Source organism: Mirounga leonina, unplaced genomic scaffold, assembly GCF_011800145.1.
Source record: "Mirounga leonina isolate KUSES-001 unplaced genomic scaffold, KU_Mleo_1.0 Mir_94, whole genome shotgun sequence".
In the NCBI taxonomy this organism is placed as follows: Eukaryota; Metazoa; Chordata; class Mammalia; order Carnivora; family Phocidae; genus Mirounga; species Mirounga leonina.
Window position 1 is genome coordinate 8,030,277 of NW_023270855.1, and position 26,609 is coordinate 8,056,885.

Consider the following 26,609-nt stretch of genomic DNA (forward strand, 5'->3'; position numbering starts at 1 on the left):
GGGGAAATGGCAGGCAGAGGGAGAAGGCTCCCCGCTGAGCAAGGAGCCTGTTGGACTCGATCTCAGGACCCTGGGATCATGACCCAAGCCGAAGGCAGACGCTTTAACTAAGCCATCCAGGCAGCCCTTGGATTTTCTTTTTGAGAAAATGGGACATTACCTATGTTCATGATTGCCTTATGTTCTCACCAATATGGTAAATTTTAAACTTACATTTACTGAAGTCCTACTATACACTTAGGCACTGAGCCAAGTGTTTTCATGTATCGTTCAGGGTTCAGCAAACAGAGGCCCACAGGCCAAATCCAACACACTGTCTATTGGTGTAAACAAAATCTCCCTGGAATCTGGTCAGGCCCGTTCACTTAAGTCTCTGTTTTCATGCTACTACAGCAGAGCTGAACAGTTACAACAAAGCCCACAAAGTCTACAATATTATCTGGCCCTTTACAGAATAAGTGTGCTGATCCCTGTATTTGTTTAACCATAGTAAGATTTCAACAACTGTGACTCTTTACACAGAAGAAACTGGGGCTCAAAGAGGTTAAGTGGCTTTCTCATGATCACAGTTCAGGTGGCCAGGATTTGAACCCAAACTATCTCATCCCAGCACGCAGTGCTTACCTACCATATCATGCTACTTCCAAATATATACTTAAAGACAATCTAAATGTCCAGCCTGACAAATAGGAGTTCAGGTGTGTAAGTTTGAAAAGTTCATCCATACAAGGGGAATTCTAGGCAGCCCAACAAGATCATGATCAACATCAGACAGGAAACACACCCATCATCGAGTTAGCAGAAAAAGTAGGTTACAACACCTACTGTTCTTGGGATTTCCAGTTCAATATAGCCTATGTAGTTTTTGTCCTTCCTATCAAAAAAACCCTTTGAAAATTATAGGAAATGAGGGCGGCTCAGTTAAGCATCCAACTCTTGATTTCGGCTCAGGTCATGATCTCAGGGTCGTGACACTGAGCCCCACACCGGGCATGGCTTAAGATTCTCTCTCTCCCTCTGCCCTGTCCCCCAACCCCCTGTGCATACGCTCTCAAAAAAAAAAAAAGAGGGGTGCCTGGGTGGCTCAGTTGTTAAGCGTCTGCCTTTGGCTCAGGTCACGATCCCAGAGTCCTGGGATCTAGCCCCACATCGGGCTCCCTGCTCAGCAGAAAGCCTGCTTCTCCCTCTCCCACTCCCCCTGTTTGTGTTCCCTCTCTCTCTGTCTCTCTGTCAAATAAATAAATATATTAAATCTTAAAAAAAAAAAAAGAAAATTATAGGAAATGACTTGTAAAGGCATAAACCTACAAAGAGAAAGCATAAAGAAAAAACGGCAAAGCAAGTTAAATAAAAATCAGCTGCTAGAAAAGAGACAGATAAACAGTTATTGGATAAGCAGACCACAGAGACCAAAACCTAAGCCTGCAATGAGAAAAATCCAGAAACATGTGGAGTCACAGTACAGGACCCCCAAAAGATTCAGGAATTGGAGGTACCAGACCTCTGAAAAGGTGAAGCTGAAGATGAAAACAGGAGAATGAGTTGGAAATCTGTGAAGTTAGATCCTGAGATCCCTGCTCCCATCCTGTGCAGATAGGTCTGCCTTTTCCCCATCCAGCAAAAGACTAAGGTTCATGCTTGAAAAAGTTGAGCCAAGGAGCCTATGGAATAATCAGGAACAACAGACACACAATCAAGGGTGAGGGACCATTGCATATTGGACAGTGAGAACCCAGGTCCCTCCCTCAACTTGACTCTTAGAACAGCACCAGCCAGATGTGTGCCTCCTAGATGGGGGAGTGGAGCATTTCTCCCAGGGACACTGAGCAGCCTCTGAAGATGAAGCCACAGATCCAGTTGGGGTCCCCACAAAATCACCCAGTGTTGTCACCCTATGTTGAAGCCAGCAGTTGGTAAGCCCATCCACACACTTAGAACTTCCAACCAGCTTTTAAAAGTTCCATCTTTAAATATGAATGGACAGGCAACACATTCCAGGAGAGCCCTACCATAAAAGATAGAAACCGGGGTGCCTGGGTGGCTCAGTCGTTAAGTGTCTGCCTTCGGCTCAAGTCATGATCTCAGGGTCCTGGGATCGAGACCCACATCAGGCTCCCTGCTGAGCGGGGAGCCTGCTTCTCCCTCTGCCTCTCCCCCTGCTTGTGTTCCTGCTCTCGTTCTCTGTCAAATAAATAAATAAAATCTTTTAAAAAAAATAAAACATAGAAACCAAAATACTTAGAAAAAAAAGAAAAAAATCAGAAGGAAACTCAGAGAAAAAGTAGTGCAAAAAAGAGACGAAAACTTCAAAACAAACCTATAATACTCTCAGAGACCAGAGAAGGCACGATAACCTCAAAACAAGAATAGGATACTCTAAAAAAGGAATACTCAAAACATCAGTGTTCTTAGAAATTAAGTATGTCAAAAATGAAAAAAGTATGTATTATTATATACACTCACCTTAATTACTTATAAAGCAAAAATGAAAGTAAACAGGGGGGCGGAGCAAGATGGCGGAGGAGTAGGAGACCTGGATTTCGTCTCCTCTCAGGAATTCAGCTGGATAGGGATCAAACCATTCTGAACACCTACAAACCCAACAGGAGATCGAAGAAAAGAATAGCAACAACTCTCTAAACAGAAAAGCGACCACTTTCTGGAAGGTAGGACGTACGGAGAAGTGAATCCCAGGCAATATTCGGGAGGATAGACGGCGGGGGAGGGGCCTCCATCGGCCGCTTCTGGCAAGTGATAGAACCACGGAGCACAAAATCGGAACTTTTAAAAGTCTGCTCCGCCAAGGGACGTCACTCTGGTGGCTAAGTGGGGAGTGGAACCCTCCGGGACAGTGTGGTCTCAGGACCCTCGGGGTCACAGAAAGACCGGGGGTGCCTGAGTGTGGCAGAGCTCCCAGGTAACGGAGCAGGGAAGCCGGCTGCAGAGGCGGAGCCCAGGCGCGAGCTCTCAGCTCGGGTTGCCATAAACCGTGATCCGCGGCACAGTCGGGCCCCTGCTCCTCCAGCAGGGACCCAACAAGCGGCAGATCGGGGAGACTCACCTTCCTCCCCCGGGAGGAGCCGCGCGGGACTGCACCACAGGGATCTGTGGGGTTTGGAGACTCCACCCGGGGTCGGGTGCCAGAGATAGAAACGCGCGGTCACAGGCCGGGCGAGCACGGAGTGCGGCCGGAGACCGGGGAGATGGGAGTGACTGACTGCTTTTCTCTGGGGGCTCACTGAGGAACGGGCCCGAGTTCTCGGCTCCTCCGGGGCGGAGATTGGGAGGCCGCCATTTTCACTCTCCGCCTCCAAAGCTGTACGGAAAGCTCGCAGGGAACAAAAGCCCCGGAGACCAAACCCGAGCAGATTACTTAGCCGGGAGGGGGCAAGGGCGGGGCAATTCCGCCTCCGGCAGAGACATTTGGAAACCACGGCAACAGGCCCCTCCCCAGAAGATCAGCGAGAACAGCCAGCCAAGACCAAGTTTACCGATCAATGAGAACGTCAGAACTCCAGCGCTAGGGGAATACTGCACATAGAATTCACGGCTTTTTTACCATGATTCTTTAGTCTTTTAAAGTTAATTTTTTTTTAACTGTCTTTTTGTCTTTTTATTCTTTTTGAATTTTTCTTTTTCCCTTTTTCAACCAACATCTTATCAATCCCCTTTTTAAAAAAAAACATTTTTATTTTTCATTTTTAGAGTCATATCCTATCCCTTCATAGTAGTTACCCGTATTTTTGGCTTATATATATAAGTTGTTCTCTCTTTAAAATTTTGAGATAGTTTCTTCTAACAGATTAAAATATACCCTAAATCTCTAGTATATGGTGTTTTCTATTCCCCTGCCTGATCACATCCTCTCCCTTTTTTTTTTCTTTTTCTTTTTCCTTTTTTTAAATCCTCTTCTTCTTTCAAACAACTTATCAATTCCTTTTATAAAATTTTTTATAATTTCCATTTTTACAGTCATATTCCATCCCTTCATCATATCAACCCTTATTTTTGTACATATATAAGTTCTTCTTTCTTTAAAATTTTTGGGAGGCACTTTCTTCTAAAAGACCAAAATACACCCCAAATCTAGTGAGTGGCACTGATCTATATACCAGCCTGATCATATTTGATCACATTCTGGTTTTTTGTTGTTGTTGTTGTTTTGTTTTGTTTGTTTTTGTTTTTATCTTTATCTTTATCTTTTTCTTTTTTTTCTTTTTCTTTTTTCTCTTTTTCCCTTTCTTATCCCACTGCTTCAGGTCTTTTCTGATTTGTTTAGAGTATATTTTCTGGGGACGTGGTTACTCTGCTAGCATTTTGTTCTCTCATTAATCTATTCTCTGCACAAAATGACAAGACGGAAAAAATCACCTCAACAAAAAGAACAAGAGGTAGTACCGACTGCCAGGGACCTACTCAATACGGACATTAGTACGATGTCAGATCTAGAGTTCAGAACCATCACTTTAAAGATACTAGCTGGGCTTGAAAAAAATATGGAAGTTATTAGAGAAACCCTTTCTGGAGAAGTAAAAGAGCTAAAATCCAACCAAGTAGAAATCAAAAAGGCTAGTAATGAGGTGCAATCAAAAATGGGGGCACTAAGTGCTAGAATAAATGAGGCAGAAGAGAGAATCAGTAATATAGAAGATGAAATGATGGAAAATAAAGAAGCTGAGAAAAAGAGAGATAAACAACTACTGGATCATGAGGGCAGAATTCGAGAGATAAGCGATACCATAAGACGAAACAACATTAGAATAATTGGGATCCCAGAAGAAGAAGAAAGAGAGAGAGGGGCAGAAGGTATAATGGAGCAAATTATAGCAGAGAACTTCCCTAATGTGGGGAAAGAAACAGGCATCAAAATCCAGGAAGCACAGAGAACACCTCTCAAAATCAATAAAAATAGGTCAACACCCCGACATCTAATAGTAAAACTGACGAGTCTCATAGACAAAGAGAAAATCCTGAAAGCAGCTCGGGAGAAGAGATATGTAACCTACAAGGGTAGAAACATTAGATTGGCAACAGACCTATCCACAGAGACCTGGCAAGCCAGAAAGGACTGGCAGGATATATTCAGAGCACTAAATGAGAAAAATATGCACCCAAGAATACTATATCCAGCTAGGCTGTCATTGAAAATTGAAGGAGAGATAAAAAGCTTCCAGGACAAACAAAAACTAAAGGAATTTGCAAACACAAAACCAGCCCTACAGGAAATCTTGAAAGGGGTCCTCTAAACAAAGAGAGAGCCTAAAAGCAACATAGATCAGAAAGGAACACAGACAATATACGGTAACAGTCACCTTACAGGCAATACAATGACACTAAACTCCTATCTTTCAATAGTTACCCTGAATGTAAATGGGCTAAATGCCCCAATCAAAAGACACAGGCTAACAGACTGGATTAAAAAACAAGACCCATCGATATGCTGTCTGCAAGAGACTCATTTTAGAACCAAAGACACCCCCAGATTGAAAGTGAGGGGGTGGAAAACCATTTACCATGCTAATGGACACCAAAAGAAAGCTGGGGTGGCAATCCTTATATCAGACAAATTAGATTTTAAACCAAAGACTGTAATAAGAGATGAGGAAGGACACTGTATCATACTTAAAGGATCTATCCAACAAGAAGATCTAACAATTGTAAATATCTATGCCCCTAACATGGGAGCAGCCAATTATATAAGACAATTAATAACAAAAGCAAAGAAACACATCGACAACAATACAATAATAGTGGGGGACTTTAACATCCCCCTCACTGAAATGGACAGATCGTCTAAGCAAAAGATCAACAAGGAAATAAAGACTTTAAATGACACACTGGACCAAATGGACTTCACAGACATATTCAGAACATTCCACCCCAAAGCAACGGAATACACATTCTTCTCTAGTGCCCATGGAACATTCTCCAGAATAGATCACATCCTAGGTCATAAATCAGGTCTCAACCGGTACCAAAAGATTGGGATCATTCCCTGCCTATTTTCAGATCACAATGCTTTGAAACTAGAACTCAATCACAAGAGGAAAGTCGGAAAGAACTCAAATACATGGAGGCTAAAGAGCATCCTACTGAAGAATGAATGGGTCAACCAGGAAATTAAAGAATTAAAAAAATACATGGAAACCAATGAAAATGAAAACACAACTGTTCAAAATCTTTGGGATGCAGCAAAGGCAGTCCTAAGAGGAAAGTATATAGCAATACAAGCTTTTCTCAAGAAACAAGAAAGGTCTCAAGTACACAACCTAACCCTACACCTAAAGGAGCTGGAGAAAGAACAGCAAATAAAGCCTAAACCCAGCAGGAGAAGAGAAATCATAAAGATCAGAGCAGAAATCAATGAAATAGAAACTAAAAGAACAGTAGAACAGATCAACGAAACTAGGAGCTGGTTCTTTGAAAGAATTAACAAGATTGATAAACCCCTGGCCAGACTTATCAGAAAGAGAAGAGAAATGACCCAAATCAACAAAATCATGAATGAAAGAGGAGAGATCACAACCAACACCAAAGAAATACAAACAATTATAAGAACATATTATGAGCAACTCTATGCCAGCAAATTAGATAACCTGGAAGAGATGGATGCATTCCTAGAGATGTATCAACTACCAAAACTGAACCAGGATGAAATAGAAAACCTGAACAGACCTATAACCACTAAGGAAATTGAAGCAGTCATCAAAAATCTCCCAAAAAACAAAAGCCCAGGGCCAGATGGCTTCCCAGGGGAACTCTACCAAACATTTCAAGAAGAATTAATACCTATTCTTCTGAAACTCTTCCAAAAAATAGAAACGGAAGGAAAACTTCCAAACTCATTTTATGAGGCCAGCATTACCTTGATCCCAAAACCAGACAAAGACCCCATCAAAAAGGAGAATTATAGACCAATATCCCTGATGAACATGGATGCAAAAATTTTCACCAAAATACTAGCCAATAGGATCCAACAGTACATTAAAAGGATTATTCACCATGACCAAGTGGGATTTATCCCTGGGCTGCAAGGTTGGTTCAACATCCGCAAATCAATGTGATACAATACATTAACAAAAGAAAGAACAAGAATCGTATGATCCTCTCAATAGATGCAGAAAAAGCTTTTGACAAAGTACAGCATCCTTTCTTGATCAAAACTCTTCAGAGTATAGGGATCGAGGGTACATACCTCAATATCATAAAAGCCATCTATGAAAAACCTACAGCGAATATTATTCTCAATGGGGAAAAACTGAGAGCTTTCCCCCTAAGGTCAGGAACGCGGCAGGGATGTCCACTATCACCACTGCTATTCAACATAGTATTGGAAGTCCTAGCCACAGCAATCAGACAACAAAAAGAAATCAAAGGCATCCAAATTGGCAAAGAAGAAGTCAAACTCTCACTCTTTGCAGATGATAGGATACTTTATGTGGAAAACCCAAAAGACTCCACCCCGAAACTGCTAGAACTCATACAGGAATTCAGTAAAGTGGCAGGATATAAAATCAATGCACAGAAGTCAGTGGAATTCCTATACACCAACAATAAGACAGAAGAAAGAGAAATTAAGGAGTCGATCCCATTTACAATTGCACCCAAAACCATAAGATACCTAGCAATAAACCTAACCAAAGAGACAAAGGATCTGTACTCAGAAAACTATAAAATACTCATGAAAGAAATTGAGGAAGACACAAAGAAATGGAAAAACGTTCCATGCTCATGGATTGGAAGAACAAATATTGTGAAGATGTCAATGCTACCTAGAGCAATCTACACATTCAATGCAATCCCCATCAAAATACCATCCACTTTTTTCAAAGAAATGGAACAAAGAATCCTAAAATTTGTATGGAACCAGAAAAGACCCCACATAGCCAGAGGAATGTTGAAAAAGAAAAGCAAAGCCGGCGGCATCACAATTCCGGACTTCAAGCTCTATTACAAAGCTGTCATCATCAAGACAGCATGGTACTGGCACAAAAACAGACACATAGATCAATGGAACAGAATAGAGAGCCCAGAAATGGACCCTCAACTCTATGGTCAACTAATCTTCGACAAAGCAGGAAAGAATGTCCAATGGAACAAAGACAGTCTCTTCAACAAATGGTGTTGGGAAAATTGGATAGCCACATGCAGAAGAATGAAACTGGACCATTTCCTTACACCACACACAAAAATAGACTCCAAATAGTTGGAAGACCTCAATGTGAGACAGAAGTCCATCCAAATCCTAAAGGAGAACACAGGCAGCAACCTCTTTGACCTCAGCTGAAGCAACTTCTTCCTAGAAACATCGCCAAAGGCAAGGGAAGCAAGGGCAAAAATGAACTATTGGGACTTCATCAAGATAAAAAGCTTTTGCAAAGCAAAGGAAACAGTCAACAAAACCAAAAGACAACCGACAGAATGGGAGAAGATATTTGCAAATGACATGTCAGATAAAGGGCTAGTATCCAAAATCTATAAAGAATTCATCAAACTCAACACCCAAAGAACACATAATCCAATCAAGAAATGGGCAGAAGACATGAACAGACATTTTTCCAAAGAAGACATCCAAATGGCCAACAGACACATGAAAAAGTGCTCAATATCGCTCGGCATCAGGGAAATCCAAATCAAAACCTCAATGAGATACCACCTCACACCAGTCAGAATGGCTAAAATTAACAAGTCAGGAAACAACAGATGTTGGCGGGGATGAGGAGAAAGGGGAACCCTCCTACACTGTTGGTGGGAATGCAAGCTGGTGCAGCCACTCTGGAAAACTGTATGGAGGTTCCTCAAAAAGTTGAAAATAGAGCTACCATATGATCCAGCAATTGCACTACTGGGTATTTACCCCAAAGATACAAAAGTAGGGATCCGAAGGGGTACGTGCACCCCGATGTTTATAGCAGCAATGTCCACAATAGCCAAACTGTGGAAAGAGCCAAGATGTCCATTGACAGATGAATGGATAAAGAAGATGTGGTATATATATACAATGGAGTATTATGCAGCCATCAAAAGGAATGAGATCTTGCCATTTGCAACGACGTGGATGGAACTGGAGGGTATTATGTTGAGTGAAATAAGTCAAACAGAGAAAGACATGTATCATATGATCTCACTGATATGAGGAATTCTTAATCGCAGGAAAGAAACTGAGTGTTGTTGGAGTGGGGGGTGGGGTGGGAGGGATGGGGTGACTGGGTGATAAGACACTGGGGAGGGTATGTGCTCTGGTAAGTGCTGTGAATTGTGCAAGACTGTTGAATCTCAGATCTGTACCTCTGAAACAAATAATGCAATATATGTTAAGAAAAAAAGAAGAAGAAGAAGGTAGTGGGAGGGGAAGAATGAAGCGGGGGGAATCGGAGGGGTAGACGAACCATGAGAGACGATGGACTCTGAAAAACAAACAGGGTTCTAGAGGGGAGGGGGGTGGGAGGATGGGTTAGCCTGGTGGTGGGTATTGAGGAGGGCACATTCTGCATGGAGCACTGGGTGTTATGCACAAACAATGAATCATGGAACACTTCATCTAAAACTAATGATGTAATGTATGGGGATTAACATAAGAATTAAAAAAATGATAAAAAAAATGACAGTAAACAGGAAAAATGGGAATTCTAAGGATCAACAGGATTACTTATTTTAACAATATTGAGGAGAGTTTTATGGCACTAGCAGTCTAGGGATGAATTAGTGATAGGTACAGAGAAAACTAAAGGGAAAAAACAAGACAATGATGATCTCCAAGGAACGTAAACTTTTGTACGAGAGGAAATGTGATCAGAGCATACTAGGTGACTCCGCTATGAACGTGGTGATAATAAATCTTCAATTGATTTAGCCAAAAACTATATGACAACAACACAGGGAGCTGCTAAAAGGAGAGGTCACAGGTTCGTGGGTATGATGCTGCCAAAGTTAGTGTGGAGAACTGAATTCTTACCTTCTAAGTAAGCAGTCCACAGAGGTCTACAACTGGAAAATCAATACACAGTGCAGGATTACTTAGAAATATGGAGGTAAGTACTAGAAGAAAGAGCTGAAGAGATTCAAGGAGCTGCCACTAAGAGTCATAAGTAAATATAAGCAGAGATGGGTACAACAGAGGAATGCCTTCCCCCCCCCAGTTATAAACTATGTTTAAAAATTGCTATTTACCCTCCAATACCATTCTTTCCTTTAAGAGCAGTAAGAGTGATTTGGGTATAAGTCTCCCAGATGAAAGTTAATGTTCCAGACTCCCTTGCAGCTAGGTGTTGGCCAGGTTTCTAGATTCTTGTCAATAGCTAAAAGCAAAAATGATGTGGACTTCTGAGTCAAGCTCTTAAAAGGGAAGAAGTGTACTTTCCTCTTCTCTTTTCCTCTTTCTACTGCCTGGAATGTCAAGGTAACATCCTCAGGGTCCTATCAGAGCAGCCACTCAGACCACAGATGGAGACTAGGCTGATGCAGCAGAGCATCAAGACAGATGGCACCAGGGCGCCTGGGTGGCTCAGTTGGTTAAGCGACTGCCTTCGGCTCAGGTCATGGTCCCGGAGTCCTGGGATCGAGTCCCGCATCAGGCTCCCGGCTCAGCGGGGAGCCTGCTTCTCCCTCTGACCCTCTCCCCTCTCATGCTGTTTCTCTCTCTCTCTCTCAGATAAATAAATAAATAAAATCTTTAAAAAAAAAAAAAGACAGATGGCACCAGGGTCCCCGACACCGTGCAGCCCTCCTCCTCAAGCCAAACTTCTATTTTCTTTAAGCCACTGTTATTTTGGCCTTTGTTAGGGCAGGAAAATGCATATCCTAACAAACATATAAATCCTAAATTTAAATAAAAGAGAGAGAGAGATAGCACTGAACTGAGATTTTTTAGTAACTCTGAAAGGTATTTTCGAAAAGAACCATCAGTTGGTCCTGGAGTCCTTGGTAAGTAAAGTGCTGCTTTTAATGAGTAACACTCAGGATCAAACTAGAAAGACCAAATACTTATCATCAAGAGAACTAAAAATCCCATGCCTGGTATAAGCTCTACTCACCTTCTGGCTTTCTAAATGAGAGTCGGAATCATCCAAAAACTCGAGGGCTGGAGAGTGCTTGTCAATGACTGTCCTTCGGTCACCAGCTATCTCCTCAATGGGTTTCTCCTGAGGGTCTATCACCACTCTCCTGTCGCAGAAACTGCTCCTCTCTGGCACAGCCTTTTTGTCCTCTGCTTTCACCTCCGGGGCTGACTCTTTCCCTTTCTGAGGAGACACAGTGACACTCCTGGTTGGCCCTTCTCCGCGGCTGGGACGCTCTCCTCTGTTCGGCGTTGCCCTCGTGGCAGCCTCTCCTTTCCTTTTTGGCATCGACTTTCCCAGGATGCCCTGGATAGCCTTCAGGTAGATCACCGTAGAGCCCTGGTCTCGAAATCGATCCCTCTTCCTTTTTTGCACCTTGTTTGGTTCCTCATTTGTATCATTTTGACCCTCCGCTTCAGCTGCAAATTCAGAGTTCGTGGAGTTACGAGAACTATCTTTTGAATCAACCTGGAAGCGGGGAGGAAAAAAAAATCTCAGTTCGTGAAAGGGTTATCTGAAGGGCGATTACATATAGGAAGCACTCAGCAAATTAGAAATCAGTGGCTGCTGCACCAATCACAGGGAAGGTGACAGTGGCTAAGATGAAGATTCTCTCCCGGAGGGTTCCATCCCATCCCACTGAGAAGTGCCACTGTAAAAGGGCCTGAATTGCTGCCATTTCATTATTCACTTTCTCATGCCCATCAGGTAATACCCTCACACTGCAGCAGGCAGGAATAAACAGAGAAATGAACAGTCTAGTAACACTGAACTGTAAGCTCCCTGAGGCCAAGGACTACCACACACTTGAGAACACACACAGGCAAAAGAGCAGCACAAAACTTCAGCACTAAAAGGGTCTCTAGAAACCAGCTAACACAATCCCACATCTAAGAGTCCAGGAGATCCAAGGGCCCAGGGAGGAGTAGACTCCAATCTCCCAAGTCCTGACAGCAGAGTGCAGGCCTTATTGAAGTTCTCTGCCAACTCCTTCCCCCAAATCGAAACCTCGGTGCCAGAAGGCGTCTGGTCTCCCAGAGAATGCAGGAGGGTCAGTCCAGAGACTGTAACTACCCCCTGACTCCTAATAATCTCCTCATAAACACAGGTGAAGTCTCAGCCCCATCCTTCCTTCCCCTGAGCACTTACTCATTCCAGGAGCTAGACTATTTGTTTTCAATGTTAATTTACTGTGAAACTCAGATCCAATCCAATCCCAGCCTGGGCTAAGAATGCTCCACAAATCTATCCCTAGAATCATCTCGAAAGCAGTGAAGTCCAAACCTCCCCAGCTATGACCCAGACTGACCATTATCCCAAGGCCTTCTTCAGTCCCTACAACTTGCACTTCTAATTCATTTGTATTAAATCCCTCTCAAATATACAGAGAAAGAACTCCACACTAAGCTTGCTGATCTTTTTTCTCTATTGAGGAAAAGTAGTCTACTCCAAGAGATGTCCATCAATAAGGGAGTGGTTACACAAAGAGGTTTATGCTCTTATTTTATAGACTTCTCATATAATTTGAGTTTTTTCCAAGAAGTACATACTACCTTTGTTTTTAAAAAAGCCTTTTGAAATATGTAAATCTAGATAGTAGTATGGCATAGTATTTTTTACCAGAAGTACTCAAATTGTTGGCAGCTACTAACTTTGATGAGATGGACAGGAAAGGTGGCTTTTACCTTACATTTTGAACCTCTCCTAATTTTCTAACGTGGTGGACATTTTTGAAAAATGTCTACAGGGATTATCCGGGAAAGGAGATGATAAGCCTCTTTTTTTTATACCTTTCCCTATGGAGAAAATCTAATAAACATTAAAAGCAAACTTGAAGGGGCATCTGGGTGGCTCAGTCATTGAGAGTCTGCCTTCGGCTCAGGTCATGATCCCGGGGTCCTGGGATCGAGCCCCACATCGGGCTCCCTGCTCAGCGGGAAGCCTGCTTCTCCCTCCCCCACTTCCCTGCTTGTGTTCCCTCTCTCGCTGTCTCTCTCTCTGTCAAAAAATAAATAAAATCTTTAAAAAAAAAAAAAACCTGAAGATTCCCCACGCACGCCCCATGGGATACAGCCACGACGTCTCAGCCTGCTTCCCCGCGGCCTGCTTCTCTCACTACGGCCAGCCACCCGCCATCCTCAGGCATCCCCATTGTACCGTCACAGGCAAACCTAATTCCCTTTGCTTGTGACACCCTTGCCTCAGTCTCATTTTACACTTGATAAACTCGTATTCATCCTTTAAGGCCCCAAACCCCTTCTTTGACTTCTCCACCTCTGCCTGTGGGACCAGCTACCCCTCTCCTTGCCCTCCCACCCCCGCCACAGGCCGGGTAGAGGACAACATGGGAAGATAAGGTCGACAACAAACGGAGGAGCCCCTGCACCTTCTGAAGGGTCAAAGCTCCTCACTTCAAACCAACTGCTGCCGCTTGCAAGTACAGACCCAGAGTTATGGATTCCAGTTTCTCAGATAAAACAAGAAATCTCAAATTGAATTCATTTTTCCATTCAGCCAGCAATGTTTTGTGGAGCACTTACTATATGCCAGCAGGTCCTGTTTTGAATCTGCGGGTTTAGCATCCAATGAAACATATAAAAATACCTGCTTCCTGGACCTTCTATTCTAGGTGGTGAGGGAAAGGAAAACCAGAAGAAAGGCAACATATGTATTTTGGAGAGTGAAAAGTGCCAGAGAGAAAAAGAACACAGGAAAAGGGAGTAGAAAGTGGGGAAGCAGAAGAGGGTCACTCAAGTCTCCAGTTCAAGGTAGAGGTGTGGACCGGAGGCATATATTTTTAATGTGAAATCTCCAAAATATTAAATACTTTGAGGACCTAGTGGGCCACATTCAGCCTATGGACCACCAGTTTGCCAACCCTGGTAGTGAAGACCAGGACTGCACCTGTCGGAGAAAAAAGGGTTAGAATTAGAATAACATACCTTATGTTTTCCTTTTTTTTTTTTTTTTAAGATTTTACTTATTTGACAGAGAGACAGAGAGAGGGGGAGGGAGGGAGGGAGGGAAAAGCAGACTCCCCGCTGAGCAGGGACCCAGACATGGGGCTCCCTCTCAGGACGCTGGGATCATGACCTGAGCTGAAGGCAGATGCTTAACCAACTGAGCCACCCAGGCGCCCCCATACCTTATGTTTTCATGTGGCCTTACAATTCCCAGAGCTGCCATGGCTGTCATCCCTCTTGTAGGGAGAGGGGAACTGCCACATGGCGTGTACGTGGCAGAACCAGGAGGCAAACTCAAGCTCCCCCTAATATCCTGGAAACCAAGGGAGAATAGCGAAAATACGAAAATTGAGCAACAGTAGCAAAGGCTGCGATGTCAAAGACCATGAGGACCTGAAATGGATCCAGGTCACCCAAGATCCTCAGAAGTGGAGTGGAGGCTATAAAGGTAAAGACGAGGCCTTAAGTTCAACAGAAGAGACAAACCACTTGGCTTCAAACAGGAGCGATTTCGTTCTGCTGGCACTGCTGCGTGGTGAATTATGCGCCTCTGAAGGCAGGAGGCAACGACTCAGTGGAGATGCTGTTGCAGCGCTCGGCGCCGCCAGCCTGCACAATTTCAACAGTTCGTACCCAGCTCCCTGCCTACTCGCTCCCATCCTTTCTCTGCAGTGTGCCAGAGGAGCTCTAAAATCTGCCAACACCACACCTCTGCTAAAACCCTTCAGTGCTTCTGCATTTGCCCACAGGAAACTTCCCCAACTCCTGGGCCTGACTTCAGAAGCCGTTCACAGGCTGGACCCCAGGCTTCTTTTCCAGCATCCTCTCCCACCTTTGTCCATACACCCAGGTGCCTGGGAATGAAGAAGGGCGGCTGGAGAAAAGGGAAGTGAGGACCTTCAGGAACCACGCGTCTCCCAAGTGCTTCAGACCAGCAGCATTTCCTGACACACATTGTTCTGTTGCCTGAAATGTCCTCTCCTCCTCCTCGTCTGTCAAGAGAACACCTCTGTCAAGAGAACAGCACCTCTTCTGTGAGGACTTTCTCAACATTAGTCACTCATTCCTCTGACCCTTGGTACTTCAAATGCCCCTGTTACAGCACTCCACACAATGCTTGGTGATGAAGGACTTTTCAGTGCCTCAACCACTGCCTTCCTCTTCACACCTCTAACTCCTAGCATGGACTTCCACCCAAGCACCAGACATCTGCTGGGTGAAGACGCAGGAACCAGGATCACACAGGAAAGCTCTGTCATTCGAGAGCCAAGATACACAATGGCTTCTTGTGTCTGGGCCTGTACCACCCTGCAGAGAGCTCCTCAAGGGGGAGGATCTTGCCCTCTTCGTCTCTCCACCCCTCACACTAACACTAGCCTGGGACAGAACAGGGCCTCAGAGGGCCGCAGAGCTAAGAATGCAGGCTTTGAAGTCCCACTGATCTGGGGTAGCACAGCTTTGCCGCATACAAGCTAGATGGCCTTGGTCAAGTTACTTAACATTTCTGAGTCTCCTTTCCCAGCGTCTACACATACTAGGTGCTCAAATATTTGTTAACCGATATGTAAATATTTGTTAACGGACACGTAAAGATAATACTGCCTATTTCATAAGACTCTCAGGATTATGTGAGAGCTTATGGGTCAAACACTGAGAATTCTATTTGATGAAAGTCTACCACATCATAAATGCTCCAATTTTCCCTTCCAGTCTTTCTTCCCTAAAGTAAATGTAGGAATGAAGAAGGTCATACTTAAGACTACTAATATAAGGTAGGTGAAGGTGCTCACAACAGACAAATTTAATCTTTCTCTACAGAAAAAACGAAGATCATCAGCTACCATTAGAATTTGAGAAAACCTCTCAAACAACTGTCCTAGAGGAAATAAGGAACAAACAGTAAGAGGCTGGCCAGCAGCAATCTCTAGTGAATCCAAATTGCCCAGTCTAGCTATTGTCTGAATGGGTTCCCCCAAAATTCATATGTTGAAATCTAACCCCAAGAAGGTGGTATTAGGTCCTTTGGGAAGTGATTAGGTCATGAACGTGAAGCCCTCATGAATGTGACTAGTGCTCTTATCTACAAGTCCCCAAGAGAGCTCCCCTGCCCCCCTCTGCCATGTGAGGACAGGAGAAATCTACAAACCAGAAAAGGGCCCTCACTTGACCATGCTGGCCCCCTGATCTCAGACTTCAGCCTCCAAAACTATAAGAAATAAATTTCTATTATTTATAAGCTACCCAGTCTGTGGCATTGTTACCAAAGCCAGAACATTCCCCTCTGAATATTCTGTGACCTGGCCGAGACCTCTGTGCTGAAGGTGGGGAGGAGACAGATAATGGGGGACCCACACACAAAGCCAAGCATTTACCCCTCAAAATTTACAGAGCAAATGCAAAACAGGTAGATAGGTGGGTAAAAGTAGGAATGAGGGGACCTTAGAAGGACCAAGGGGGAGAACATGCTGTTTTTGTGAGTGCCACTGGGCTGTGATTGTTGACAGGACTCAGGACTTACTAGAAAAACAAGCTGGACATAACTGCAGAGTATGAGGGGAAGAGGTGCAGACTGAGAAAAAGATAAGAAAGGCATTTTGTAATTCATCAAGATGAGTCAAGTACTGTACCTTGTTTTCAAACTAACACTAAAGGGCAGAGCCCTTAGCAGTGCTAGAGAGGGACAATCTGAATTAATCATATCAACATCCCCATATTCTATCCTCACTCAATATGACTGATCTTTCAAAAATGCACATCTGCCTTCCCTGTGTATAGAACTCTACATAACTCTTTAATGGCTTGGAGTAAAATCCAAATTCCCTTGGCTATTAAAGCCCCAAAGCCCCGTTGCAATCGGCCCCCTACCTAGCTCTCTAGTCTCCATTCTGGGCTCTTATGCTCCACACACATCATGAGGCAGTCTTGTGACTTCTCAAGCCCGCCCACCAGGATGTGTTCCCCTTAGAAGCAGTCTCACAGCTCCACAATCCAACAAAGTACTTGACACCCAGTAACCCTCAAGAACTTACTGACTAAAAGCAAGGCACCAACCCCACAACCTCTGACACAGGACTGGACTACTCACTGCTCCATGCTTAACCATTTAAATTGATTTTGGCAAAAAACACCCCGTAGGCCTAAATAAGATAAAGATGGGCCCATGATAGAATTAGACCCACCTGGATTAAAGGCTATTCCTTCAAATCTTGGTTCCTGGTCTGCAGGTCACCCTGAGCCAGGGATGCAGTACACCTGGAAGACTAGGCAGATTCCTACCCTTCTTGGAAGGCTTCATTCTATCTCTAATTGTCACCGAAGTGAAATGTAATCAATCGAGATTATTTCATGCTGTGCCCAAATCAAGTGAAAAACTGTATCAAGAAGGGTTAATGACAAGATTAAACTGTATGGGCAAAGCCCCATATTTACTTGATTTACCTGTGAGTCATATTCAATATGTATTTTTATGCTAAAGACAAAGCTTTTGAAATCACTGTTAAAAAAAATCCAGGGGCGCCTGGGTGGCTCAATCGGTTAAACGACAGCCTTCAGCTCAGGTCATGATCCCAGGGTCCAGAGATTGAGGCCCACGTTGGGCTCCCTGCTCCGCAAGGAGTCTGCTTCTCCCTCTGCCCCTCATCCCGATCGTGCTCTCTCTGAAATAAATAAATAAAATCTTCGGGAAAAAAAAAAAAAATGTGCCATACAGAGTTGTGAGGTCCACGGTGAGAACACTCGGAGCACTTCACCTAAGAGTTCCCCAGGATAAACAGCCAAGGACAGCCTAGTTTCTCAGCTCCACATAATTTAACCACGCAGAAGTTTAGAGACACGTTCCTTAGTGCCTTTTTTCACTGCTTTTGTAAGATCACTTTATCTGAAGGCAGCCCATCTCACCCAACTAAGACTTTCCCTCCACTCTTCTTCATACAAAACTCCTCACCTCTTAAGGCCCAGAGCTCCAAACCCGGAATACAAACTAAGAGGGCAGTGATCTGTTTTGTTACTGGAGAATCCCAAGCAACTAGAACTCTCCTGGAATGATCTAGGCCCTCAGTAAATATTTGTTCAAAATATGAGACTGAAAAAGGGGATGAAGCTCACACTTGGGCCGGCAACGTTAGCTAGTACTCTCTCACCGGGAAAACAGCCAACTATGAGAGATGAATTGCATTTGCTTCTATTTCTCACAGACTCATGTTCAACTTTCCCTCACCGGGAAAATTTTATCCTTTTTTAAGTTCACATAAAATGAAACAGTGGAGGAAATGTACCTCCTCTGAGAAACCCTCCTGCATGTTCCCAATGGGGAACTAAATGTTTAAGCTCCAAAACAAACTCTACGCTACCCACCAACCAAACCCCCAAGGTGCCAGAAACTGTAACTTCAGTAAAAAGCTACACCAAGAACCAAATCCTTATTCTCAGTTCTGTGACTCAGAGAACTTCAAAGTACAAGGGCGCAATTCCTTAAATTTACAACTGAAATAGGTCTGTGTCTCCTGAGCAGGCAATGCACCTTCTACAGCAGTTATCCTCCAGCCCGGCTGGCTGCACATTACAATTTACTGGAGGAGCATTTACAAATCTAGAAACCCAGACCACACCCCAACCCAATTAAATGGGAATGAGAAGCAGGCACAAACCTCCCAAGTAGTTTTAAAGTGCTGCCAAGTTTGAAAACTACCTCTCTATGGCACTGTAGGCCACCCCCCTTGGTCCCCCGGGTTTGTGATAAGCAGACCTCTGGGAAGACCCCAAAGATCTTGAAGGACATGACCCTTTCTAGTCTTCCACCAACAGCTCAAGCCACGTGGAAGGGGCTTCACCGATTCCAAGGCGTCGCAGCCACCTACCTTAAGGCTGCAGGCTTCCTCCTCTAGAGAAGCCATTTCTTCTGGAGAGGGGTTGACAGGGCGAAGAGGGGATCCCTCTGACGAAAGGAATCCCCGTGTGCTCCGAATCAGGCAGCCTTTGGCGGCAGCCCCGCCCACACCTGCGCCGGAAGAATGCGAGGAGGAGGAGGAATTTCTGCGGCAGGATGAGCCCCGGGGCAACCTCGGCGTGCAGGCCACATCGTCCTCCTTCTGGACTTTCAGGCGCTTGGGGCTGCTGGTCCCTCCTGAACGCGACGCAGAGCTGGGAGCTGGCCGGCTGGAGGGGGCCACATCACTGGGCTCCCGGAGGCAGCTGCGCTTACGGGGACACCCTTCTGAAGTGCTGCTCCAGTGGTACTTGACCTTGCGCCGCTCCGACGCCATGGGCACCTGCAAGGTAAAGAGGGGGCCTGGATTCCAACACTAGCCCTCTTCAGACTCCCGCCACCCTGGGTCCCCTGGAGGAGGGTAAGCCAGGTCAGAGTCACGGGCCTCACTGACCTTTCCCCCTTCTTTCCACTGCCCATCACAGTTCTCAAGGTTTCGGAGATGCCAACGCGCTTCGCCTTAGTCAAAACGATCCGAGATTTACTAAGGGCGTCGGTTTGGTTTCCAAACCCACAACGTGCTTCCGCGATCACCAAGCGCTTCAGTTTGCACAGCGCTCCTAGGGAGATGTCAAAGCGCTTCCGGGATTACAAAGCGCTTCGATTTAGTTTGCAATACAGAGCCCTTCGGGGATGTCAAAGCGCTTCAAAAGACTACAAGGCGCTTTAGAGTCCACACATGGCGACCGGACCCGCAGCCTTTGGCGGGCGCTTGGCCCAGAGGCCCGGAATGCCGAGGGCGGGCCGCAGGGCAGGGCCAGAGCCGGCGCGCAGCCCGCCCTGCTCCCGCGGCCCCGCCGACCAGCCCCGGGCCCGAGGGGCCGAGGCGCCCCTCAGGAGCCGGCGGTGCCGCGCTCGGCCGCCACGGGACACCCTCCGGCTCGCCCGGCCGCCCCTTCCGTCCCTGCCGCCGCAGCCCAGACGTCGGCCCCGCCGCCCCCACGGCCCGAACGTCCCTCCCCGGCCGCCTGCTCGCCTCCCGCCCCAGTCCTGCAGCCCCCACTCGGCCTCCGCCCGAGCTCCGGCCACACCGGCCTCCACCTCGCCCGCCTCCCGGAACGAGCCCTGCGGCCCGCGGCCGGGCGTGCGGCGGGGGTGGGCCTTGCGCAGAACGGAGGGCACCCATTGCTCGAATCGGCAAGGGGCGGGACTCCGAGCAAGACGGAGCTCGCCTGTTGGCCAGGAGGCTTGGAGGCATTGGTCGGAAGCAAGGCGGGGCGGAGCCACTCACGTGGGCCAGAAGAGCGCGAAGCTAGGCAGGGCCGCAGTTCCCCCAGCCAGCCTTCCATGGGGTTGGGGGCGTCGGCCGACCCTCTTCCCAGAGTGACGCTCCCCGCTGCTCAGCGTTTTGCGGCTTAGCCAGACGGGTTCAGATCCTTTCCTCGAACCCCCACCAACATCCTGACCCCATTTGCAGAGCAGGAAACTGTGGCTCAGAGGCACCAAGTGACACACCCAGAAAGTGGCAGAGTCGGAAGTTAGGAGCCACAGGAAAAAAAGGCTACACAAAAATGTAAAATGTAAAATTTTTGCGGGGCAAAAAATATCAAAGTTGAAGGACAAGTTACAAACTTAATAAAATATTCGCAACACATGACAAAGGGCTGATGTCCTTACTATGTAAAAACTTTTGTTTTTTAAGATTTTATTTATTTAACAGACAGAAAGAGGGCAGGAGCAGGGGGGAAGCGGCAAAGGGATCGGGAGAAGCAGACCCCCCGCCCAGCAGAGAGCCTGATGTGGGGTCGATCCCAGGACCCTGAGATCAAGACCTGAGCGCAAGGCAGACTCTTAACCTACTGAGCCACTCAGGTAGGGTGAGAAAGATGAAAGATGAAACTTTCTTTATGGGATACTTAGGTATTAAAATGGAAACATGCTAACTGGAATTAAAATAAAACTTTAAAAAAATAAAATGGAAACAGAAATGAACCAAGGAACAGACGCAAATTACAAAAGGCTCTTTAATATGTGAAAAAAAAAAAGGCTCCACCTGTCACTTAAAAATACAAGTAAAATTATAAATTTTTACCTATTAAATTGTCAATGATCAAAAAGCATGATAATACTCTTTGTAGCTGAGGATGTGGGGAAATGCATTCCCAGACCTGATTCAGTGTAAATTGGTACAACCTCTTTGGAAGGCAGCACCCTGTGAAGTTACAAGAATGAAAAACCACCTCAAAATCCAGCATTGGAACCTAGTCCTACAAATTATGGAATATCCTTAGAAAGGAATACCAGGCAAAAAGACTAAAGTAATCCAAAAGTATTACTGAGGAAGAATGGCCAAAAAGGATGTGAAAAAATATGCCCATGCTGAAGCCAGAAATTCCAACTGTCTTGAGCTCAATCTACCTCGGTTTTGATTTTCTAATGAAAATCTAATGATATTAGATTAGTTAAGGAAAAAGATAAAATTTTCATCATCTTTGGAACGATACCCCAAACCAGGAACAGTGGTTGCCTGTGGGCAGAAGGGAGACACTAAAATCCCAGTGGAAAAAAAAAGGCTTTCTTTCCACCACATAACCGTTTGTACTACTGGATTTTTTTGTCATGTGCATTTATTAACTAAAAAAAAAAAAGTCAGGCCTTCCTTCTGAGGATTCATAGAAAGGCATCACAGTGGCCATGAGCCCCTGGAATTGATATACAGAAATGTATATGTACGTTTTTACAGCTTGCTGAGGGGAAAAGGTCTGTAGATTGACAGAAGTGGTTCATTGACCTTGCCACAAATGTCTGAAGCCATGGTCTGAAATGCAAGTATGTCTAGATAACCATTACCCTATTGGCACTAGCCCTCTACTGCTCAAACAGCCCTGAAAGCACCCTACTCATAACTGTAAGGTGCTTATCACATGCTAGGTCCTGTCTGTGGCATGTAACACACTCTAGTTGAATCCTCACAGCCACCAGAGCTTAAAACAGGGGTGTCAGTACAGATTACTGTCTGCTGGGACTGGAGCCCACTCAGCTCTGTTACATATCAGTACAAAGCTGATCTTGTTCGGGGACTACTGAATGCTTTCATGAAGCAAGATCTTCCCCTTGCCCTGACAAACCCAGGAAACAGAGGCTCAGAATAACTCCCTAACTTGACCCAAGATCACACAGCTACTAACACCAACATTTATAGCCACCCCCAACTCCCCCAACTCTTAGGCACTCCGTGATACCCCCTTAACATGGGTCCAGAGCCCCTTTTCCAAACAAATTCATCTGGACACAAAACTAATTGCAAAAGATCTGTTGACTTTACGAATGTATTTTTATTTTACAAAAAAAAAGAAAATCACTACAGGATTATTTAAAATAGGACATACTGAATTTAAAATAGCATTTGTTTCACAAAAATATTTGCAACATGACTTTTCAGAAAAATACCCAGTCCATAAACCTTAGGTACGTGGAAGAAATATATGTTTAATGTCTTTATTTATTTTATAAAAAAGGATAAATGCATTTTCAAAGTACTTCTACAACCATGTCTCACCTGTTCCTCTCAACAAGCCAAGGAAAGAAAATGAACAGGTGTTACTTATAAGAAAACCAAGGTTCCAGAAATTAAATAATTGATTTAAATAGCAACAGAACTGGACATAAAACTAGCTCTCTGATTCTTCATTCACCCATAAATAACACATACTCTCAAAAGCTCCACTAAAAATATTAGCATTAGTGGGATGGGACGATAAAGGTGCTGAGTAGGCATAAATAAATATCTGTGGGTTACAAGATTTCCGAGGGAGACGTGGAAAACCTGCAGAGCTCTTTGCCAGGTGTCTGGCATTTGTAAACTCCAGACTGTGAATTAAGAACTGCCTTGGGACACAAGTTGAGAATCTTTCAGGCCATGGAAGTTTGCAGGTGGTTGTCAGCAAATAGGACCCAGAGAGACTTAACTTTGGAAAGTGCAACTGACAATCCTCCCTCAGTTCTTGAGGGGTGTGAGCTGAGTAACAGTATTACACGCACACCCCAAAACCACAAAATTGCCCACATCCTGGGCCTATGGACCAGGGTTTCCGCTTCGGTCTCCTGATCCCCAGCTCTGATTGACAAATCCCAGAAAAAATGACTTCATGGATTTTTGTGTCTTGAAAAGCTGAGGTCCCTTCTTCCCTAATTCACTCTGGCAAGATGGAAGCTTCTCTCCCTGGTCCAGGAAAGCTGATGTTTGGTGTTTCCTGGGAGATTATGATTCTGCCTCAGATCTTTTTCTTGATTTGGTGTTTGTCTTTCCAATCGAGGGTAAGCTGTGCTCTAGTTATCAGGGGCCAAAAAGCTCAATGCTGTCCAGTTTCCCTTCTTTGTAGAACACGATATTCTCCATCAGTTTCTTTTTGGCCTCATTGATCTCGATTCTCCATGAAGTCTCTGTAGCTGATGTTCAGCAGAAAGTTTAAAGAAAGAACTTCAACAAAAGGCATTTGGAAATAGTTACTATTATTATAGTTCTTAGAAAGTCAGACTTGGTCAGTTTCTCACTTAAATCAGATTTCTGAATCAAGCCCTGAACCTAATGAGCATCTTCATTATTTCTGCCTTTGCAGTGAAGTCCCACCACCTGCCCCCACTTTTCTGAAAGAAGGGGGCTTCCATGCTCCTTCCATGGATGGGAGAGGTTGGGATGAACATTTACACCCCCTCTCTCTTTTCCCTCCTCTCTCCTCCCAGTGGGAGGAGGAGCAATAGGAGTGGTAGAGCCTGGGACATTCATTAAGCCATGTTTACTAGGGGAGAGGGACACTGCATTGAAAAGGCCTCTCAAATTTTTATTTCAGAAGAAAGCCTGGGATATTTGGAAAGGAGAGACAGAAATAGTAAGAGTTTTGACTTGGTCCCTAAGTACAATGGGGAGCCACACAAGGGCTTTAAATAAGAGGTGGCATGAGTTGTTTTTAAAAACCACTCTGGAGGCACCTGGGCAGCTCAGTCATTAAGCGTCTGCCTTCGGCTCAGGTCATGATCCCAGGGTCCTGGGATCGAGCCCCGCATCAGGCTCCCTGCTCAGCGGGAAGCCTGCTTCTCCCTCTCCCACTCCCGCTGCTTGTGTTCCCTCTCTCGCTGAGTCTCTCTGTCAAATAAAGAAATAAAATCTCAAAAAAGAAAAAAAGAAAAAAAACCACTCTGAAAATAAAAAATTAAAGTAAAATAATAAAATAAAAAATAAAAACAAGGAAGGGAGGATACAGGAAGGCTGTGTGGTCATCCAGCAAGGGGACAGTAGCTTAGTTAAGGGGGGAGGGGCGCGAGGCAATGCAGAGAAGCAGATGGAGCTGAGAGATATTTAGGCCAATGAATAGACTAGGTGATGGACCGGACATAGGGGCCAGAGAGAGAGGGAGGTATCAAGGATGACCCCCATCCGAGGTTTCTTTGTGTGCAGTCTGCTGGTAGGTGAACGACTGAATAATTAAGGAAGGCATGAATGAGCGTGATAGAAGGAATAAATGATGAGCTGAGTTAGAGACACATGAATGAGCTTGCATATGCACTCAGATCTCCACACGCTTACCATCCTGGGGAGGCTCCGGCCTGGCAGAGGCCACAGAGAAGGAGTCTGCCTGCACTCCCGCACAGACCTGCAGCCTGCCTTCTCCATCCTCTGTTGAAGGGAGTGAGGCGGTAGCCCCAGCCCGAGGTGCTACCTTCATGGAGGAGGAGGCCTCGAGGCTGGAATTGTCCACGTCGTCTGTTTCTTCTGGGGTGTTGGAGGAAGAGCCTGTGCCCTCAGAAAGCCCACTCAAAGGGAGCAACGTCTCCTGACCTCTGAGCTGCTTTTCCACAGCCGCTACAGAGCCACACACCTTGGGGAGAGAAGAGACAACAATTCTTTCTGGAATCGGGGCGCCTGGATGGCTCAGTCCGTTACGCGTTGGACATTTTATCTCAGCTCAGGTCTTGATCTCAAGGTTGTGAGTTGGGCTCCATGCTGGGCATGGAGGCCTACTTTAAAAAAAAAAAAAAAAAACCTCTTTCTGAAATCAAAAATCTTACAGATATCCCAGGCCTCCGGAGAGACAATGAAGAATCCAATGTTGATTCATATTGCTTTGTCTGGAAGAACAGCGAAAGCCCTTTGAACAGAGCTGAACTTGCCCCCATCCACCCTAGCCATAGATGAGAGCACATGACCAAGATGGACCAATCACTGTATCCCAGTCCTCTGACACGTTAATGAGCCAGGTTTGGGCACGTGACCCAAGCCGGCCAATTAGAATCCTTCTCTGGGATTTTTCTACCTAAAGCTTACTGAGGAAGGACTCCGGATTCCTTTCTAGTGGTTGACCCAGACTCTCCACCCACAAAGAAAACCCATTCACAATAGGAAAAAATAGAGACCCCTATAAAGAATAAAGCAGGGGCAAGAGATGGAGAAGTGGAGCACAAGCACAGAAACACAAATAAATGCACCTTTGCTGGTGGAGACCCTGTGGTCTAGCTGGCCTAGCAATGCCTGTCTGTCTGCTGATTGGTTACATGAGCCAATAAATTCATTCATTAATTTATCGTTCATTCACTCATTGATATACTCCCTCTCAATCTCCCTTGCTGTGAGAGTGTGTGTGTGTGTGTGAGAGAGAGAGACTAAGAGTTTGACCTGAGTTCTATCACTTTGAACTGGAAATGCCCTAAGTAATATAGATATTACTTGCCCTTGAGGGCGTTTCTAATTAGGGAGGTTAGGAAATCAGAAGGAGGCAGGGAAGGAATGTTTCTTCTTTGCACACACACACACACACACAAACGGCATACAAGCATACCCTTAATAACAATGACACATCTCACTTGCTCAACACCTTTGCAATTTACAAAGAACATTTGACACAAAATGCACAATGAGTTTTCATAGGTTAAAAAATTAAAAGATCAGAGAAGCTGGGGTGCCTGGGTGGCTCTGTCAGTTAAGCGTCTGCCTTTGGCTCAGGTCATGATTCCCAGAGTCTAGGGATCGAACCCAGTATCGGGTTCCCTGCTCAGCGGGAAGCCTGCTTCTCCCTCTGCCTCTGCCTGCAGCTCCCCCTGCTTGTGCTCTCTCTCTCTCTCTGTCAAATAAATAAATAAAATCTTTTTAAAAATAAATAAATAAAATAAAGATCAGAGAAGTTAAGTTCCTTGTCTAAGGCTACTCAGCCAGTAGGTAGCAGAGCTGACCACTGACCCTAGGCTTACTTGTCTTCAAGTTCATGACCCAGATGACCTCTCATCTTCCTAGTTTGTTTGTGAAATACTGAGGGCAAGGACAATTTCTCATTCCTCTTTGTATACTTCAAATGCCCTATCCCCTTTATTCTACACAACAAATACCTCCACATCCTTCCAGGTCCAGTTCAAATGTCACCTCTTGAGACAAATCTTCACAGTATATGCTCAATAAATATTTGTCAAGCTAAAAGCTACATTCCCTTGCAGCTATGTGTGGCCATGTCACTAGATTATGGCCTATGGAGTGTGAGAAAAAGTGATGTGTGCATTTCCAGGTCACACCTTTATTTTTTTTTTTTTTAGATTTTATTTATTTATTTATTTGTGAGAGAGAATGAGAGAGAGAGAGTCAGAGGGAGAAGCAGACTCCCCGCTGAGCGGGGAGCCCGA

At 45.0% G+C, this 26,609-nt stretch overlaps 2 protein-coding genes across 4 annotated transcripts in view; both read right to left on the reverse strand.

Moving 5' to 3' along the window:
• Positions 1–19,941, reverse strand: part of TATDN2 (TatD DNase domain containing 2) — a 34,882-nt gene extending 14,941 nt beyond the window's left edge. The window contains exons 1-3 of one of the 2 annotated variants that reach the window (XR_004677745.1): positions 19,399–19,941; positions 18,877–19,287; positions 11,034–11,525 (exon numbers count right to left, since the gene is read on the reverse strand). Coding sequence is in view for 1 of the 2 variants with exons in the window: in XM_034996557.1 (XP_034852448.1) it covers positions 11,034–11,525; positions 18,877–19,281 (897 nt within the window). In the remaining variant the exon portion in view is untranslated. The remainder of the gene's footprint in view (positions 1–11,033; positions 11,526–18,876; positions 19,288–19,398) is intronic. The other variant, XM_034996557.1, reaches the window with a different exon arrangement.
• Positions 19,942–22,413: 2,472 nt separating this feature from the next.
• The window catches only part of IRAK2 (interleukin 1 receptor associated kinase 2), a 59,005-nt gene continuing 54,809 nt past the window's right edge, over positions 22,414–26,609 (reverse strand). For both annotated transcript variants that reach the window (XM_034996388.1, XM_034996387.1), the window contains exons 12-13: positions 24,529–24,820; positions 22,414–23,393 (exon numbers count right to left, since the gene is read on the reverse strand). In XM_034996388.1, coding sequence (XP_034852279.1) covers positions 23,281–23,393; positions 24,529–24,820 — 405 coding nt within the window. In that variant the 3' untranslated portion in view covers positions 22,414–23,280. The remainder of the gene's footprint in view (positions 23,394–24,528; positions 24,821–26,609) is intronic.